This window comes from Chelonoidis abingdonii, chromosome 7 (genome assembly GCF_003597395.2).
Source record: "Chelonoidis abingdonii isolate Lonesome George chromosome 7, CheloAbing_2.0, whole genome shotgun sequence".
Lineage (NCBI taxonomy): Eukaryota > Metazoa > Chordata > Testudines > Testudinidae > Chelonoidis > Chelonoidis abingdonii.
Window position 1 is genome coordinate 108,797,673 of NC_133775.1, and position 20,008 is coordinate 108,817,680.

Below are 20,008 nucleotides of genomic sequence, written 5' to 3' on the forward strand. Positions count from 1 at the left end.
TTTCCTTTCCACATACTTATAGCAGAATTATTAAATTCATTAATACATAATTATTCCATTCAGTTACACTGGCATAAGTCTCCATGTGGACACTATTCAAGAATTACATTGATTTTATTCCAGAATGACTGTGCTTTGGAAAATTATAAATCACTTATTTTGGAATTGTGTGTCCATGGCGGAATTTACACTAATACAGCTATAGTAGAATAATTATTCTGGTATAGCTATGCAAGAAAATTTTGCCATGTAGACAAGCCCTTAGCTAATGGACAGAGCTATCTGGGAGACAAACTGTTTTGCAACACATCTATCTAAAAATCTCAGAATAACTTGACTTGTATTATCAAATATAATTCCAAAGTTTCTGTGGGAATCTGACTTAGCTTGCAAGGTCACAAAGGGGACAGATGGAAAGCAGTATTGAAGCCTTCCTTTTATCAGTCATGTAACAAGTAAGAGAATGCATATCCTGACAGTACCATGACACATCAGAAGTCACTTCACTAGCATAGTCACTAATACTAGTATGGGTCAGGAATTTCCAAAAGAATGTTTTTCCATCAGAAAATGCTTATTTGGCTAAACTGTTTTCACGAAAGGGTTAATTGACAAATTTTGAAAAAAAATTGGAGAGTTTTGAAATTTTCTAAACATCTCATTTTGACACTCCTGAAACAAAAATATTTTGGTTTTTTGGTTTGAAACTTTAGTTAATTTATACTAAAAATAAAAATTTTAAAAAAAGTCAAAATTGAAGTGAAACATTTCAATTAACCCAATCTGAAATTTTTGGAGTATTGTTTGTGAAAGTTTTTGAAATTTCAATTACTTGTCTGATTCAGGATGGGAAGTTTTTTTTTGTTTTTTTTTTTGTCTTTTTATGGGATGAGAAAACTGCTTCCCATCCAGCTCTAATACACAAGATCACCATCTGTTTGGTTAATCCGAATCCTATATTCTTGCAGGAAACATCGCAAAGAATGCACGTGTTTAGCCAGCGTTACTACTCCTGCAGTACAATGGCATTCTTACTGTTCTATGAACCTTGGCACCGGGATCAAATGCATCTATGGCAGACTGACAACCTGCTGAAAAGTCTGTTAAGTACAATTTTAGTACTTGTCTGCCTGACTACTTGCCTATGAGGAAGCATTTCTTCCTCAATCACACTGGTACAGAATTTGTGGATTCTCTTACTTTAGGTGGAAGTGGGAGGCAGTCCAGAACAATCTATCCTGGTCAATGAGAAAAAGGGGAAGATCTGCTGACCCTCCAGAACTCTTCTGGCAGGCTTCCACATTTGAAGAAGGTTTCTACCTACTAGAGGAACAGTCATGGACTCAGAAATTAGTCGGGGGGTGAGGGAAAGATCCCGAATGGCTGACATTAGCTTTATTCCTCCAATGCGAGTTTTGTACCCTTCTAACGCACTCATTAAATTAGTACTTGTGGGACACAACCAGCAGTAAGAATCTGAGACACAAGCCCATGATCATCTGAAGGGGAAAAGCATTACAATCCCACTCTCAAAAGAGTTTTAAAAATAAAGAACTGCTTCAGAACACTCTTCCCACAGCCAGCACTAAGGCTGTAATCTAGTATGTAGATCCTGGTGAAGATACGCATCAATGGTCAGTCAACTCTGAACATCTCTTCAGGTGAGGGCATTTGTCAATAGAGAGCATTGCCCCTATAGACTTTTGAGAACCGGTCTGCCAATTTTGGGGTAGACTGTTCTAATATCACATATGAATTAGATAAAATCTCTGTTATGCTACATTCAAGAGCCATACTTCAAAATTCAGGAAGGTGGGTTCCACATGGAAGGTGTGGGTAACCAGTAGATGAAATGAACATATGGTTATCTCCATTTGCTCAAAGTATCAGGGCCTCATTAACCAACTGGTTACAAGTAGGATGAAAAGTAATTTTTCTCTTTTTACACTGTTCTGTTCAGTAAAAGCATGGGGAGAGCAGAAGTAACTTGGAAGAGAGTTTCCATGCCTAGAACTATTGAGTGTGTCCTTCAAGACATTTGTCTTACTTGTGATTTGGCTGTGAAGCAAAGAGGAACGCTTAAGGCTGGCTTAATCTCAGCTATGATATGGAAATACTGGCTGCTCATTCTCCATTCTGATGACTGGACTATGGACTGCATTTTCAGGTATGTAAGCCTAAGTGAAGGCTAAGATTCTCTCCTCCCATTCCATACTGTTAAATATCTCACAGCAGTTAAGAGCTTCTGATCCCTCCCTGCCAGCTGATGCAGACAAAGGTGGTCACTTATCACCTTAAAGTACTGACCCTGGGGGAGGTCTGGGAAGCTAAGGGTTTGGCTACACTGGAAACTTCAAAGCACTGCCACGGGAGCGCTCCCACGGCAGCGCTTTGAAGTGTGAGTGTGGTCACAGTGCCAGCGCTGGGAGAGAGCTCTCCCAGTGCTGCACGTACTCCACCTCCTCATGGGGATTAGCTTGCAGCGCTGGGAGCCGTGCTTCCAGCGCTGCAGCACTGTTTACACTAACGCTTTACAGCGCTGTATCTTGCAGCGCTCAGGAGGGCATTTTTTTTCACACTCCTGAGCAAGGAAGTTGCAGCACTGTAAAGTGCCAGTGTAGCCAAGGCCTAAGAATGTGAACTTCACTGATCTCAGCCTGAGGAAACTTTTTTCATAGCCTTTTCCACACTCTGGATGACCAAAATGCCCTGAGGGTTGTGTGGGAACCCAAGATGAACCCTCACACCTGAGAAACAACGAGTCCCTATTATTTTCTGACTTCTTGCAGATAGGACAGCAGTGTAGTGCCTGTCAGGGAGTGCTTGATGAAAGAGTACCACAGGAAAAATTTGGAAGTCCAGTGGGAAACATGTTCTTCCTTTCTATGGCAGAGAAGCAAGTGGACTCAGCTTTGCAGCAGAAATCTTTGCAACAACCTCTTGTGGAGTCTAACCAAAGAAGACACTGTGTCTAACAGCCTGAGGCAGTCTCAGTGACACTAATTATTTTTATAACAAGAAAGTTTAATTTCAGAGGATTGCAATTTCAAATAAGGAACAAAGAGCAGGCCAGGAATAAAAATCCATTTTGCAAGTCAGTGTCAGACTAAAAACAGACAATATAAAGGACATACACATAGGCAAGAGGTGCTTCTACAAGTTTTTGTCATTTTCCAAGAGATGTCAATAGGTTCTTGACTTTTTCAATATTTTCTGATGTGTGTAAGCGAACCTTATAAAGATTCATGAACTGCGGATTGACCACAAATAACTGTTTCACAGAGTTTGGCATGCCCACAATTACGGGGAGACAAAAAGCAGAAAGATAACAGATGGGGCACGTAAGGAAATACAATATTAGTAGAAACCCAAGGGAAGCTAGGAAGACTAGAGCCTTCACCCTATACTATATAAGTAGTTCTGTTTAAACACTATTGTGAAACAGGCTTTCAACCCAGCCATGTTATAAAAGACTTCTCCCCCTCCCTCACTTTGCCTGTGTGCACAGAAAAAAAAAGTTAGTTATGTTTGGACCACAAACTTGTTCCAACAATTATTTTGTAGATTAGATGTGACTGCAATTAAAACACTGGCCCTAGACAGAGTTTTCTAGTACCCAATAGCAATAGAGACTAACGAGTTGGACAATATTTGTGAACATACTAAATGGCTACCCATGTAGGGGCAAGGCAAAAAGAAGCTTGCCATAAGTATTTTTTCCCCCCTCTTCGGTATGTCCAAACAATTTAGAAGCTAATTCAGCCTAGTGATAAATCAAAATCATGTTTCTGTATTTTAAGTTGGGGCTTTGTATTTTGAGAGCTTTGCTAATTATACATGGCTGAATGTGGTGTTTTTAAACAAAAACTATTAAAAATCTGAAGTATTGTATAAAATACTAATGTTTGAAATACCAGACATTTGGAGATTAAAAATAGAAACATCTTTTGAACCTTAAATTCTCTCCTGCTATTTTTTAATAAAGATTAAAATAGAGAAATTATAGCTACTTTGTTCAAAAAAAAAAAACACATCCACCCATCAGAGCCTGTCCATTCTGAATTTGTGCAGTGATGGCACTATATTACTTGACAAGAGACATTTATCTTAGGTTCAGTTTTAGGGTCTTAGACGCTGTTGAAAATCCAACCCTTTAATTTCTGAGAAAATAGTTACTCTTTGGGCTGCTCTAATCTACTTAATTCCGAGTTCCCTTGTTTTTAAAACAAAAATGGTTTCAGAGTTGGAAGAATGGAAGTTACATCTTACCTTTACTGTAGATTGTGGGGTATGAGCTGCATTCTGATCCGGACTTGTTTTGTCTCCCGTGTAATGTGCTGCTGCTCCCAGATCAATGGTTTTGGAAGGATTTGCTGTGCGTTTGTGTCTGGTGGTGGTGGTGGTCTCTGTGGCCTGTGTTATATGAATATGTTTGGTTGTCACAGTCTCCTCTTCATCTTTGAATTCACCTTTGGAGGATTTACCTCTTCTTGCTTTCTTTTCCTCATCACTATCACTAGAATAGCAATGAAGAATGAAACAAAACTGATAATAATCAGTACAAATATGATTCAATTCCTCCTCACCAAGATCTGAAGCCCACTGAAATCAATGGAGTCTTTTCATCTACTTCAATGGACGCTGGACTCAGGCCCAAGAATTTTGACAAGAGTGTTGATTTGTATTAACAAAAGACTGTCTAGACAGCACTTAGGGAAAGGAGTACCTAGCTTTAATATATGAGAAATTAATACTTTACACTTATGTGGCACTTTACAGAAGTGGGGGTAGCATTATCCCAATTTTCCAGAGACTTTTCTGTGCATGTGTGGGGTTTAAAGATATTTGTTAGATAAAGCTGTCTAGCCTATTATAATTAGGGATATTTAGAAAAAGAGTGAAGTTGGTAGGCCTATTCAACCCTTGTCCCAAGAGGTTATTCACTGGTTGAAATGAAGTGGTGCATCAAGAAAGGGTGCTGGTCTTGAGATGTCAAGAATACCAACTCCACTTCCAGCCCATTTCCAATTTGAGATATATGGGCTTTTAATTTTCTTTCAAGTATTTGTAAAAAATGGTTACTCAGCTTTAATAAGATTGTTTCACAGTATTATACAGAACTGTTCTAAATTTCCCAGCTCAGAAAACACATTTATTCTTACACCTCAAAGCATGTGTCTGTTTTAGTTGAAATCTTTTTATGCACCACAGTGTAATGTATGTTTAATCTATTAAATTCTTCATTCTTACTTTGCTTGTGACCCAAAAAGGTGTAAAATATCATTCATTTTTGCAACAGGCATATTGCATTTTATCATTAGGGCAACAGAATTGTACATAACAATGAAAAATACTAGAGAGAAAGCTTAAATATATTGAAAAACTTCTTTGAAATAGCAATTCTCTTCTGGGTACATAGTTAAAAATGGAAAGTTTTTGTATTTTAATAATGCACAAGAGTATTAACATATCTAACTGAACAAAGACTGTCCTTTTGTCAGTGGGGATATGATAACCACAATATACCCTAGAGGGTAGCCTTTGTTTTCTGTTGAGAATAGTGTGGGGGTTTTGGTATACTTCACATAGATAGAGGAAATGGGAGACATACTGTCTAGTTGCCACTGGAAGTGCTTCAATTCATCATCACTCAAACTAAACGTCCAATATTCCATTTTGTATTCCAAAGACTAACAGCATTAGCTTTAACCAGACATACAAGCAAGTGCAGTGCAAGACTGCCACACAGCTCTGCCAGTGCACCTAATCCCTGACTTGTAGCACTCTCAGCTGTTCCAACACTTGGTCCTCTGAGCCTACAGAATGATTAGCACCATGCACAAGTGAGGGAATAGAATGAGACCCCTACATTAATTTTCAGCTGTGATATCAGGATTTTAATCCAAGTTCCAAAGATGACTGGCAAGCTCACTAATGCAATGTATCATTTAGTCACCCCACTCTTGGCTTAGAGTATAAGCTCCTTTGGGGCAGATTCTTTCCATTGTGTGTTCATGCAGTGCTTAGCACAATAGGTCTCTGACCCTGATTGGGACCTTTAGGTACTACTGCAATACAATTACTATTGTTAACCACATCAGTACAGTCCCAAGTACCTAACGTGTGCATGTGTTGTGGGGAACTTGAGGGAGTGTGATGGGATGTTAGATGGGGTGGGATCTGAGTTACTACGCAGAATTCTTTCCTGGGTGCTGGCTGGTGAGTCTTGCCCACATGCTCAGGGTTTAACTGATCGCCATATTTGGGGTCGGGAAGGAATTTTCCTCCAGAGAAGATTGGCAGAGGCCCTGGAGGTTTTTCGCCTCTCTCTGCAGCATGGGGCACAGGTCACTTGCTGGAGGATTCTCTGTACCTTGAGGTTTTTAAACCACGATTTGAGGACTTCAGTAACTCAGACATAAGTTAGGGGTTTGTTCCAGGAGTGAGTGGGTGAGAGTCTGTGGCCTGCATTGTGCAGGAGGTCAGACTAGATGACCATAATGGCCCCCTCTGACAGCAAGTCTATGAATTTATAAGTGCAGGTGCTGTCACACGCACCGATGAAATGTGCATTTCAGATATATGCCCATATTACACTATAGCATAAGTTTTAGAGGAACGTAGTAAGGTTAATCTCACTCGCTCAAGAGTAAGACATAGATCACCCTTTAGTGATCTACACCATCTTAACTGCTGCACTACCAGAAATTCTAGCTCTACAAAAATAAAAAGCGTTGGAGTGGTCAACTGACCTCCAAAATTCACAGCATTAGAGAAGCGATATTTAGGTGGATGCATGTGTTATATCTGAACATTTTCCAGAGAGGTAAATACATATACTGAAATGTAGGACAAAATATTACAGTGCCCAATTTTCTATAATAAACTGTACTGCTTCAATCTGAAGGTCTCAGGAGATTTGTTTTGATTTTTTTTTTTGATGGTCACATTAACAGCAATGAAATATTATAGATTAATGTTCACTTTAAGTGTATTTACTATGTACGGAATAAATCCCTATAAAATCGTACCACTTCATGTGAGAACTGCATAGTGAATGTTAAGAAGTTTCATCCAGTATCGTATTGAATCATTAAAGATAAGGGTCTATGAGCAATGTATGTTCACATAACAGCCAGAAGCTGAACTCTAGCCTGTGGTCTCTTCCTTTGCTTTAGATTCTCCTCCCCAGCGAAGGAGTGAAAATGGTTTCCTGTCCCTTAGATTCTGGGGGAGATAGTTTGAGGCAGAATGCCTAAACCTAGTCAGTCCGCAAAGAAGGATTACCACTCTTTAAACCAAGGTCACCTTTAGCAAAGGTGACACTTAAAGTTTTATAGGAGACCAACACCACATTTTGTTTTCTTTTGCCATCTGCTGTCTACACTAGCTTCTTAAAAGGTTGGAGAGAAATTTGGACAGAGTTCAAGAATTCCTGTTTGCTATTTAAAAAAAAAAAAAAGTTTTACAGCTGCATTAAGGTACCTGCAGACAATTTGGAAAATACTGCTTCTGTATATAAGGATGGGATCAGCATTAATGGAGTGCAAAGCAATGAGGACACTGGGGTCAAGCTTGGATCATTAGTGTAAGATGGGGGGGAATCCCAACAAAGGAAAACCAGAGGCTTTTAGTGACTGTAACTGAAATAGTAGAAGAGAAGGCAATTCAGAAAGCAATGAGCCATCCCTACTGATAAGTTGGGAAAGGAACACAATTCTGAGAGACAGGAATGTTTTCCTTCTAAGGTTCAAAAATAGCCGTATTCTCAAATTTTCAGTTTCTCCGTAGACAGTTGTGCATACCTTAAGTGTAGTTCTGCTCTGAAAAATGGCATGCTGGGGTTACATATTTATCTCTCAATGACTTAGATCAAGGGTGTTCAGCATACAAGTAAAAAACTTTTTTTTTTTTTTTTTTAACTAGACCTAGAATCTGAAAGTCAAGCTGGGTTCTTCTAGTTCATGCAACAGTAAAAATAAAGATTGTAATTGGAATTTTGTTAAGCATTCTAATGATGAGATGAAAGCCAGATGGAGTCTGTTCTCATCCTTTCAGAGCAGTACTGACTGCAGTGCTAACAGGAGTAAACAAAAATTAATAACTTTGTTTTAATCACTAACATCAACAGTTGAGACTGAACACATACAGAGAAGATCTGTGGATTGAGGCAGTACCCCTTACGTAGTCACTTTTCAGAGTAGAGCAGCACATTAATTCTACATTACTGCACCCAGACAGACTGAATAAACTGTGGAGGATGTTTGTTTTTAAGTGAATTCATTTAGGTGGTAGTACTGCTGAAAAGGATCTGGGGGTTACAGTGACTCACAAACTGAATGAATCAACAATGTGATACAGCTGCAACAAAGGGTGATATTCTGGGATGTATTAAGAGAAGTGTTGTAAGTAAGGCATGGGTGATAACTGTTCCGCTGTACTTCACACAGGCAATACCTCATTTGGAGTACTGCATCCAGTTCTGGGCATCACACTTTAGCAAAGATGTGAACAAATTGGAGAGAGTCCAGAGGACAGCAACAAAAAAGATAAAAAGTTTAGAAAACCTGAACTATGAGGAAAGATTAAAAACTGGGCAATGTTTAATTCTGAGAAAAGATGACCGGGGTGGGGGGTGAGGGTGATGATAATCTTCAAATGCATTATGGACTGTTATAAAGAGGAGGAGGATCAATTGTTCTCCATGTCCACTGAAGACAGGACCCCAAGCAGTAGGTTTCATTTGAAGCAAGAGAGATTTAGGTTAGCTATTATAAAAAAAACTTTTTAACTAGAAGGGTAGTTAAGCTATGGAATATGCTTCCAGGGGAGGCTGTAGAATTCCCATGGTCAGAGGTTTTAAAAAACAGGTTGTCCAAACAGTCAAGTTTACTTGATCCTGCCACAGTGCAGGGGACTGGACTTGACAACTTCCAGGTCCCTTCCAGCCCTACATTTCTGTGATTTAGGGTAGTGGATCTCAGGCTTTCCAGACTATTGTTCCCTTATCAGGAGTCTGATTTGTCTTGCATATGCCTAAGTTTCACCTCACTTAAAAACTATTTGCTTACAAAAGCAAACAAAAATATGAAAGTGTCACAGCACACTATTACTGAAAAATTGCTTGCTTTTTCATTTTTACCATTAATTATAAAAAAAAATGGAATATAAATATTGTACTTACGTATCAGTGTATAGTATACAGAGCAGTATAAACAAATCATTGTCTGTATGAAATTTTAGTTTGTTCTGACTTTGCTAGTGCTTTTTATGCAGCCTGTTGTAAAACTAGGCAAAAATCTTGATGACTTAATGCACCCCTGGAAGACCTCTGCATACCCACGAGCGTGTACACCCCTGGTTGAGAACCACTGATTTAGGTTATTTCCATTTACCCAGAAGGGAAGGATACAAACTCCATATCTATTGCACACACTCTTCAAAGTACCATTCTCTGAAGTGTTGGATTTTTGATTAAGCCACATACGACTACTAAAATCCAATTTCTTCCAATCACCGACACTTAGATATTAAATATTTATGTAAAACTTGCACCTGTAGTATTCAATTAGTGGGTTACGAAACGGGAAATGATAAAAATAGGTACTACAGTTCTAGGAGTATAAAGAACTATCAATAGGATTTTTATTGGGTTTTAATTACACATTACATCATGAGATTCCTATGACAATATGGACCCGCCCTGAGGAATTGCTCCTCCTACAGACAAAACTTCCATTTGTTTCAATTCCCAATGCACATGTAATGGCTTCTAGACTAGGCTCCAGATATGTGCTGTTGAGGCAAAAAGATGCTTCTGGACTGCTTTTTGTGCGGTACTAGAGACACTGCATATTGGCAGAAGTCTGGATTATTTTGCATTGTGGGACTCAGCAGTGCAACGTCACCTTAACTACTACTTTTAAGAGCATTTTTGCTTGTGTATGTTGCATAATTTCGCCTTTATTACCTTAATAGTACCAGATGCTTTTATGGCACTTTATAGAATCAAAGACATTGTCCCTGGGCTGACATTTCTGGTAAAAGATCAAAGGAAAGAGAAAGGATAACAACCAAAGATGCAAGTTGTAATACCAATAAGGTGTGAAAGAGCAAATGATTAAGTTAGAAAAATGGTTAGTGCAGAAGATTAAAAACACTGGAGTAGAGCAGAGATTAGCAGTTGGAAGCTAGCTGAAAGAAGAGGGATTTGGGGAGGGATTAGAAGGTGGAGAGAGAGGCTTGCTTGGCACACTAGGAGACAGAGATCCAGCCAGGTGATAAGCAGTAGTGGGAGGAAGAACCATAGCGGCACAAGACAACACAAGGGTAATATCAAGGTAAATATTTGTTCATTTTCTATCTGAAATATAGCAAAGGATCTTTATGAATGTTCTCACATGCAAAATTGCTTTTGAAGGATAAGAACAAAACTCAAATCAATGTACCATTATTGTTAAATCTGAAGTTGTTTCTTCTGATCCTCTCTCTTTGTATTCTATTGATGATAAATTCTAAGAGGGAACCCTGATGTGTGCATAGAGTAATAGTTTTTGATTTATTAATGTCCTTGGGGGAAGGCCATATTGCCCTGTTCTGAAAAGTGCCACCATTCGTATTACTTTCACTTCCCTGCTGGACTACTTGGTATTAAAAAAAAATTCTTATACATAGTGTTGTAAAAAAACACATACACATAAATGCAAGATGTATTAGAATTCCTACAATTTTAGAATGTTTACCCAAAAGGAAATTATTTAAATGAGCATTTTCTCTGTAGCAATTTCAGATTGTTAAGAATGGATTTGATCTCCCAATAATAAAATTTAATACATCTGCTGAAGAGTGCTGCATTTAGAGTTCATACTGTAGGAAAAAACACACCTCAATTTTATTTTCCGACTGCAGAGGATTTAGTGGCCAGGTGGACAAACATCTGTCATTTTACAAAAGGGTTAGTTGAAAATTAAACTATTTGTTTCAAGTACAAGGGTAAGTGGGCCAAATTCTCTGTTCTTCCTGAGATCTGCTCAATACAGAAACTCAGTGAAAAAATGAAAATAGGAGGTGGAGGGTGGGGCTAAAGTGGCTGTAAGCAATTTCTGTGTCTCCTCTTACTCTTGGGTCATTTGGGAGTTTGCCTGGACTCTGCCATAAAACAGAGCAGCTTCAAGGCTGATGCAGTGGGCCCAGGAGGCCACTGCAATAGTTGAGAATTACTAGAGCTTAGTGCACTTTGACTAGACTCCCCTGGACAAACAGTTGCAAGGCCAGGGCACTTAACTGATCTAGAGCCAGCATGTCTCCAAACCTTTTTGATTGCGCACTCTTATTAGTAAAAAATTTTTGAGCACGCACCCCCTGCCATGCCATTTTTGACAAACTTTTCTCCCACTTTGGAGACCACTGCTCTAGACCACCCAAAGAGCCTCCTTATTCTCTGGGGTTGGGGATGACAGCTACATGGCGCCCCTGGAACCAACAGAGCAGGGTAAAGGGGGGTGGAGGTATCACAACAGACTGGCCCAAAATTGTATTTCTGTTAAGAGGAGAAAGCATGGCAAAAAATGCAGATACCTAATAAGCCTTACAATTATAGTGACTATTCAGAATAGACACAGCTATTTTAAGATAGTAGAAGTACCTGCATCTTTCAGGAGAGTCTTCTCTGTCTTTCCTCCGGAACTTGCTGATGGTATCATCAATTGTGCTTCCAATTTTGTCACTCAGTTCACCTAGTTTATCGCTGAATGGAAAAGTACCCTTGTTTTTATCCCATTCTTCATCCCATTTTGACTTGGGCTCAGAATCATACCTTTCACCTATACAATTTGTGAAGACATAATACTGATGATAAACGCAAGAAAAAGCCTGTAGTCTTTTTGGACTTGTCCCCCATTACCCCCACAAAAACTGTTACCTTATGAGTTTTCAAAGCAAACTGAAAGCTCCCACAGTGCTGAATCAACACTATTACAGCAAGGCACAGCATGGAATGCCAATCATTAAGTGGCAGGAATGCAGATTCAAAAGCTTTTGTTTATGACAACTACACAACCATAATGCACTGCAGAGCACAGCACATCAGGATACTGTTAAACCCTGCTGGAGGAACAGTGTAAGAGAATCAACTCAGGCTGTATAAGCAACTTATCAGAATTGGAACATGCCATTTTTATAATGGTCACTTAATGTACAATATTGCATTTCTGGCCAAGCTGCCACACTAAGTGGTAAAGCTTTCAAAGATTTTATACATTTTAAAAGCTCAAATACACAGAGGCACAGTACCAAACACCAAAACAGACTAGTGTGAAAACGCATGGTAATATTTCTAGCATCTATTCCTGTTAAAAACCCTCAAACAAGATTTAGAAACCATTAAGGAAAGTACAGCAACTTACCTTCTCAGCAGCCAGTCAGTGCTTTCATTTCTCAACACTACAGTTCCATCAAGAATTAACAACAAAATAAATTTGCTTCTGAATGTTGAGAATCAAGAACTCCAACTAGCTGCTGGTTAGTTTAGAAAAGAGATTATAGCTTTTCTTGAATTACCTGCAAATATTTCATGTACGCATCTAAACTGAGATTTAGTAAAGTTAATTAAAAAAAAAGAATTAAAAAAGAAGACATTTTCACTAGAACTTCCCCTTGCACTGTTGGAATCTGAAATAATATGATGACTGCACTAAGTTTGAAAATTTTAGCCACTCAATCAGTAGCTTGATTTTCAAACAGGCAGGTATTTGGATCCTGGAAATATTAATCCACTTATGGGTTGCCTACATTTGTATTCAGGTGCTTAAATTTAAGCACCAAACATTTGAACAGGTTGGTCATAGTGCATGAAAATTAGAAAGGAGACATTGACCAGCCTTCTTTTATTGCCGTACCTGAGTGAAATGGAACTAGCAAGCAGACAGCAAAAATGGTAAATTAGTAAAATTATTTGGGAACTCATAAGAAACTTGTAAGACACTTAAAAAAACACAAGGGTCATGCTCAATTAAAACAGTTTTAAATCCACACACAATGAGTAAGTTATAGGAATATGAAAAGGTCCAAATGAATCTGAGTTACGCCTCTCTCCAACCTGAATTACACATGCAAAAATAAAAATCTTAATCTCTGAAAAAGAAAATGTGAAAATCAAAATGACTCCCTTTGTTCGTTTTTTGTACAATACTGAATCTGTACAAGTACAGATATGCTTTCTGATCACATGGCTCAATGTTAATATCCAGCTGCCTATAGCCTTTTCTCCATCTTGTTATGTACCAAGATTATATTGAAAGAGTTTGTAAAAGTCTACCAAACCAGGTAATCAATAGTGCTCTCCATCACAGGAAGCACAGAAAGTGCTAGGGAGCACATTAATGTGCACTGAATGTGCACTTTTTTGTTTCTCTATTTTAACGTACATTGTGTTTCCTTGTGTGTTATAAACATTCAGAATGATGACAAGCAACTGAAAAACCTGGCCTGATGTACCAAAATGTAGATTGAGACAATAAAAATAGAGCAGGTTGGGTGGGGGTGTTATAAAAAAAAAAAAAAAGTTTTCCAATGTAAAGTTTATCCACATGTTCCAGAACTTTGTTACGTTAGCCTGACACAGCACTGTTAAAAATCATGGGCTATTTTGATGATAAAATATAGCTTGTTCACATTCATTTTTTTAAACTCACAAAATAACCCAAACTCATGTTTTTGGATACTTTTTTTTTTTTTTTTTAAAGAATCTTAAAACTATTTCCCCAAAAAATTCCTATTGGATCCCCCTGCAAAAAATCCATTTTCTGTATAAGAGACTATTCCTTTCTGGCTGAAAGACCTGACCTTATATGTAAAATTTCAGCCTGAAGGGGTTTTTTTGTGATGGCATTTTAAGATGATGCAAATGCTTGCAAACACTTCAATATAGTGATAAATGAAGTGATGCTAATTAGAGATTCTTTAGTATAAGAACAAATACATTTTAATGAGATGACACGGGTTCAGATTTGGAAGAGTGGTGAAAAGAGCTGAAGAGAATATGGAGAAGGAATGAAGTTTTCCACTGATCAACCCGGGGTGGGTAAGTTCTCTTTGGAGAGAGAGAGAAACAAGAGCCAACCCAGACAGACAGATAGGAGCCAATAATGAAGAAGGTACAGAGGCAGTGGCCTGTGAGCATTCTACAAGACAAGAGGATTACCAGAGCCCCCAGCAGGTAGCATAAACCGAAAGGAATATATTGCAAGGAGGCACTTATCCTACAGCATAGTGGAACTGCCTATCTTCTTTTGGGGGGAGGGGGGGGGAAGGGGGAGGAAGAAGAGGGGGGAAAATCCTTGCCTATACCATGGAGATAGTTCAGCCCACTGGCACTTTCATGTACCATTCCGCCTCACTGTGATGGAAGGGTCCACAGTGCCACACAGAGTGGATTGTGCAGAGCAAATCTCCAGGTCACACAGAGAGGATGCATACTCCTGGCACAGCTCCCTCACATACAGTCCATTCTTGCACAAAGTCACACTGGTTCCACTGCACAGGAGCACTCAGAAGTTGTGAACATGAGGGTTGATCTTTAGTAATACCAGGAAGGATATGGACAGACTGATGGTTTAGATGCAACATGTTGGGCTACACGAAAGATGCAAATTTAGATGCATGCTCAGACTTTTGTTCCTCACTGTGGCAGAACTGGGAGCATGGAGGAGGCCAAGGAGGGAGTGGTGCATAAAGAAGTGCCTTACATTGCTCATGAATGATCATCTAAGCAAAGCAGACAGAGGTGGGAAAGCTTCAAAGCATGGCAAAAAAAGGCCTGATGTGAGATATCAATGCCTAAGTCAAGCTAGATTTTAGGCAACTACTCCTGCAGATAAAGTACAACTTCCCTGGACATATTAGGCTCTGGAGTGCCTACTGTCAAGGAGAGATGCAGAGTTATGAATGGGCAAGTGACCTTAATGGCATTTACAGAGTTACACATTTTTGCATTTTAACCTTAGAATATCCCTTTAAACTGATTTTTAAGACAAAGCTACTTCTTAGTTTTTTCCCCTTAAATCCATAGTTCCCCAAGCTTCAATACCAGCTGTTGTTCAACAAGGTTCCTTTAAGTTTCCCAAGCACCCACACCGTTTCCCAAGCACCCACAGTGAAACACTGAATGGGTGACCTGCCTTCAGTTTTGCAAGGGTTGGTGGGTGCAATAAAGCAGCACAGTAGATATTCAGCTTTTCCTAGGCCTGGTCTACAAGTTTCCTAGGCCTGGTCTACATTATGCATTTAAACCAAATTTAGCGGCGTTAAACCAATTTAACCCTGCACCCGTCCACACAACTAGGCCCTTTATATCGATATAAAGGGCTCTTTAAACCAGTTTCTGTACTCCTCCCTGACGAGAGGAATAGTGCTGAAATCGGTATTGCCATGTTGGATTAGGGTTAGTGTGGCCGCAAATCGACAGTATTGGCCTTCGGGCGGTATCCCACAGTGCACCATTGTGACCGCTCTGGAAAGCAATCTGAACTCGGATGCACTGGCCAGGTAGACAGGAAAAGCCCCGCAAAATTTTTGAATTTCATTTCCTGTTTGCCCAGCGTGGAGCTCTGATCAGCACGGGTGGCGATGCAGTCCCAAATCCAAAAAAGAGCTCCAGCATGGACTGTATGGGAGATACTGGATCTGATCGCTGTATGGGAGACAAATCTGTTCTATCAGAGCTCCGTTTACAGAAGACGAAATGCCAAAGCATTTGAAAAAATCTCCAGGCTATATACAGAGTCCACAGCACAGTGCTGTGTGACAAGCGTAACGGAAAGCCAAAGAATCAAATGGACGCTCATGGAGGGAGGGAGGGGGTACTGAGGACTCCAGCTATCCCACAGTCCCCGCAGTCTCCAAAAAGCATTTGCATTCTTGGCTGAGCTCCAATGCCTGTAGGGTCAAACACATTGTCCGGGGTGGTTCAGGGTATATCTCGTCAAGTTTACCCCCACTCCCTCCCCCCGTGAAAGAAAAGGGAAAAAAAATCGTTTTTTGACTTTTTTTCAATGTCACCATATGTCTACTGCATGCTGCTGGTAGACACGGTGCTGCGGCACTGAACAGCAGCATCTCTTCCCCCCCTTCCCCGAGTGGCAGACGGTACAGTGCAAGAATGACTGGTAGCCGTCTTGTCATCATCCCGTGAGTGCTCCTGGCTGGCCTCAGGTGAGGTCGGCTTGGGGGCACCTGGGTAAAAATAGGAATGACTCCCGGTCATTCCTGGCAGATGGTACAAGAACGGCTGGTAAACCTGTCCTTCATCATAGCAACTGGGGCTGAGCTCCATCAGCCCCCCCCCTTTCATGTCTAAAGAAAAGATTTCTGTACTGCCTGGACTATCATATCTACAAATTGTTCTTAGACTCGTTGCCCCATTTCTAGGACATGGACGGACTATTTAATAGATAAACAAAGGAGGAAGTGACCCGGGGAGTCATTCCCATTTTTTGTTCTTTGGCGGCCCCGGTGGATCCTTCAGCGAGTCTGCCCAGCCATAAGCACCCACCAAGCAGCAGTAGACAGTACAGAACGTACTGATAACCGTCTCGTGCTACCTTGCAAAGGCAAATGGAATGCTGTCTGGTATGTAGCTCGCTGCCTGTAGTACTGCTCTGTCAGCGGCATCCAGGACCACACATGTGGACATGACAAAAGGCAAACAGGCTCCGATGGTTTGCCATGCTTGTGCGTGTTTACCAGGGCATCCAGAGATATTAAGGAAGCAGGCTCTCTCTGAATTGAATTGTTCTGCCGTTCTTTCATGAGGAAAAATGAGTTGACGACATTTACCCTAGCGAATCACCTCTGAACACTGTTTCTCCTTCACTCATCAGTGCTTGGGATCTCTTACCACGAATCCAGTGAGGCGGGGGGATACTCATTGATCCTGTGGGAACTATGGATAGCTAGCCACAGTGCAACGCTCCAGAAATCAACGCTAGCCTCTGACATGGGACGCATATTAGCCATCGCCAAATTATTGTGCTTTGTGTGGCCGCGTGCACTCGACTTTATACAATCTGTTTTACAAAACCGGTTTATGTAAAATCGGAATAATCCCGTAGTGTAGATGTCTCCTTAGTGTGTCAAGGCAAAGTGGGTGTGGTGCTGGCACTGGGAAGCATGCTCCTTAAGGTGCACATGGAAGCTGCAGATTCAACGCATGCAATAAAAATCACATAGACCAGATGCAGACCCTCAAATTCCATTATAGATTGTAGATCAGCAAGCAGCACCACATGCACATTAACAAGAAACACAGACCTGATGTGAATATCAAAATACATACATATGGTGGCTTATATTTCAAGCGTCCATATAAAGCTACATGGGAGTTTAAGATCTGCTTGCATATCCTAAGGTACACATTGTTTTTCTTTAACACCACACACTCAACACCACCATAACAATTAAAGGCACTCAGCGAGGTCAGCTCCCTGAGACAAGGGTAAGATATCTAGGTCAAGCCATTTTTCAGCTATGAAGAGGTGAAAAAGTATTAGCAATCTTTATAAAAAAAACAAAACAAAAAAACAAAACCCCTACAATTCTTCTGCAAGCCCTATATTTTGAAAATGCCGCTTGATTTGCTTCAAACTTTCCATTAGAATTGTGTTGTGGCAAAGGACCATGCATGCCAATTTTCAGATAGATCAGTTAAGTTTTGGAAGCGTCAGTGGCTCACCACCAGCCATGTAACAAAATCTCCATTTAGTTCATTTAAGTGACCCCCCACACACACATCACGGGACCGAGAGAAACTGCCACCAACACATTTGAAAATTTCTTAATTTCATTTCTAATCTGATGTAGCAGAAAGATTTGAAAAGTTATTAGCTCGATAAGGGTAATAAAGTTGCCAGGTATATTTTAAAGAGTCCTTTAGAAAGGGACAAATTGTCCAGGAAGGATTTGCTCAGTATTTTTTTGCTCCTTGCAGTACATCCATGAAACCAAGCTAAGTCACTGGGTGCAAACTGCTCTCCTCATCTACTTGACCAACACAGCACTGTACTCACCATATCTGAACCCTCCGACACTGTCAGAAGAAACCCCAACGTATTTGTCTTTGTTCTTCTTTGCCTTTTTCCTCTCTTCACGAAGTCGATCATCATCCTGGGCAAACTCTACCATTTCTTTCACCTTTTGGCGTATGTTTATACCTTGGTCTTTGCCATTCTCATCTATATATATATATTATAGGCAAAGGGGAAAAAATTCAGCAGTAGCAGTTAGTACTCAGCATTAGATAAGCTAACAAATTAAAAAAAAATTACAAAATGAACAATTATGAGAAAAATCCTAAAATGCACTGAACCTGTCTAAAATATGAGCTATCACAATATTTTATTTCAACTGAAATTTCATCCTCAGCTAAATCACATATTTTCATTAAGTACAATTTCTATTTAGAATAGTCTAACATTAATCTTTAACAGATCAACAGCAGTAAGTTTGGAGTAAAACAAAAAACTAGGCTCAGATTTAAACTATTTTCTTCACTTATATTTTATTCCGATTTTAACAAGCAGCACCAGTTTTTAGCTTTTTTAGTGCAGTTTTTGAAACACTAATTGCTAGAATTCTGTCTCACTGCAAAACTGAATTTTTAAAGTGCTTTCAGCTAAAAACTAAAATTTGCTTTTCTCACCAGCCTCTTTCACATTCAAAACACACATTGGCCTTGCTGCCTTTGCACTGTAAATATTATTTGGTGGGAGGAAAAAACTCCCAGCTTCAAACAGATGTGTGTGTTTTGGAGCTCTAACCTTTTCTTCCCATATGATTAAAGCTATTCCTTTACAGACACCACAGGGGACCAGTCTCTAGTGCATATTTTAATATAAACCCGAACACTCATGTTGTGTTGGTTCTGTTGTTATTAGCCAGTCTTTTCTGCAAGTTCTTGTCTTCACTAATTAATACTCTAGGGTCCCACGTCTTGGATTCTGCACTCTTCACACAACTGGCAACAGTCACATTCTAATTAGAGCAGGGAGGCTTCTAAGCTGGTTCAGGTGACTGACAACTCCAACTACTGTTTTAATTTGCTTATAAGATTTTTCTATTCCTCACCTACAAAGTGGTAATTTTCCAGGGAGCGCAAATCATAAATGTGTTCTCTGGCACTCGTAACAACACGCTCTGATCCATTCCTTATGAGGTAAGCTAGGAGCAGCAAAGACTATAAAAATACAAAGTACATTAAATGACTGCATGAACAAAAGCTCTATCAGAATTTGTTTTAAGTGCAATAAAAAGACTAAACCCTAAAATCCAAAAGTTAGTCAATGACAAGATTTGTTCCCCTTTTAAATAAGTAACTATTACATTGATTTGCCTTTTATTAGGTTCTCTTTTTTCTTCCCCTTTTTTGTTTATAAGTATCGCAAGCAATTTAGATTGCATTTGTTCAGTAAAAACCAAAGTAGATTGCCAATATTAACTCATCACTAATTCTTGAAGCAAATAACTTATCAGAAAAGATGGCTATAGAAATTTAAAAAGCAAACCTAACCTGTTAAACAAAAAACAGTTTTCCTGTCTCCCCTCCATCCCTTCAATTCCCCAGTGTTTTTCATTTAAAAGCAATTTTTATGGTGACTTATTTATGTTGCTCTCTACAGGAATGTGTTCATGTATAAAACAGTACTCTGGAGTAAGTTTAAAGAAAACTTCAAGACAAAAATTTTAAAAGTGGAAAAAGTATTTTTTTAAAATTGTGAACTTCCTTGAACTTCAGTAAATTCCATCTAAAAAGAGTCATATGTGAAGCAGAGTCTACCAGCTAAAATATGTAATCAAAATGCAATATATTCTAACCTGGTAGATAATTCCAACAAGTCTTTAGAACATTAAGTAGTATGTATGAGAGCATTAAATATTAATTTACATTATACTTCAGGGAAAACAATTACTATGAGTATAAAGCATTGGGCACCCCAAGAAAACAGTGTGCCTTAGA

The 20,008-nt window shown here is 39.4% G+C and overlaps 1 protein-coding gene across 2 annotated transcripts in view; it reads right to left on the reverse strand.

Moving 5' to 3' along the window:
• CLINT1 (clathrin interactor 1) overlaps positions 1-20,008 on the reverse strand; it is an 80,677-nt gene that overhangs the window by 15,017 nt on the left and 45,652 nt on the right. For both annotated transcript variants that reach the window (XM_032800474.2, XM_032800476.2), the window contains exons 4-7: positions 19,120-19,228; positions 18,063-18,227; positions 11,645-11,822; positions 4,270-4,516 (exon numbers count right to left, since the gene is read on the reverse strand). In XM_032800474.2, the coding sequence (XP_032656365.1) occupies positions 4,270-4,516; positions 11,645-11,822; positions 18,063-18,227; positions 19,120-19,228 (699 nt within the window). The remainder of the gene's footprint in view (positions 1-4,269; positions 4,517-11,644; positions 11,823-18,062; positions 18,228-19,119; positions 19,229-20,008) is intronic.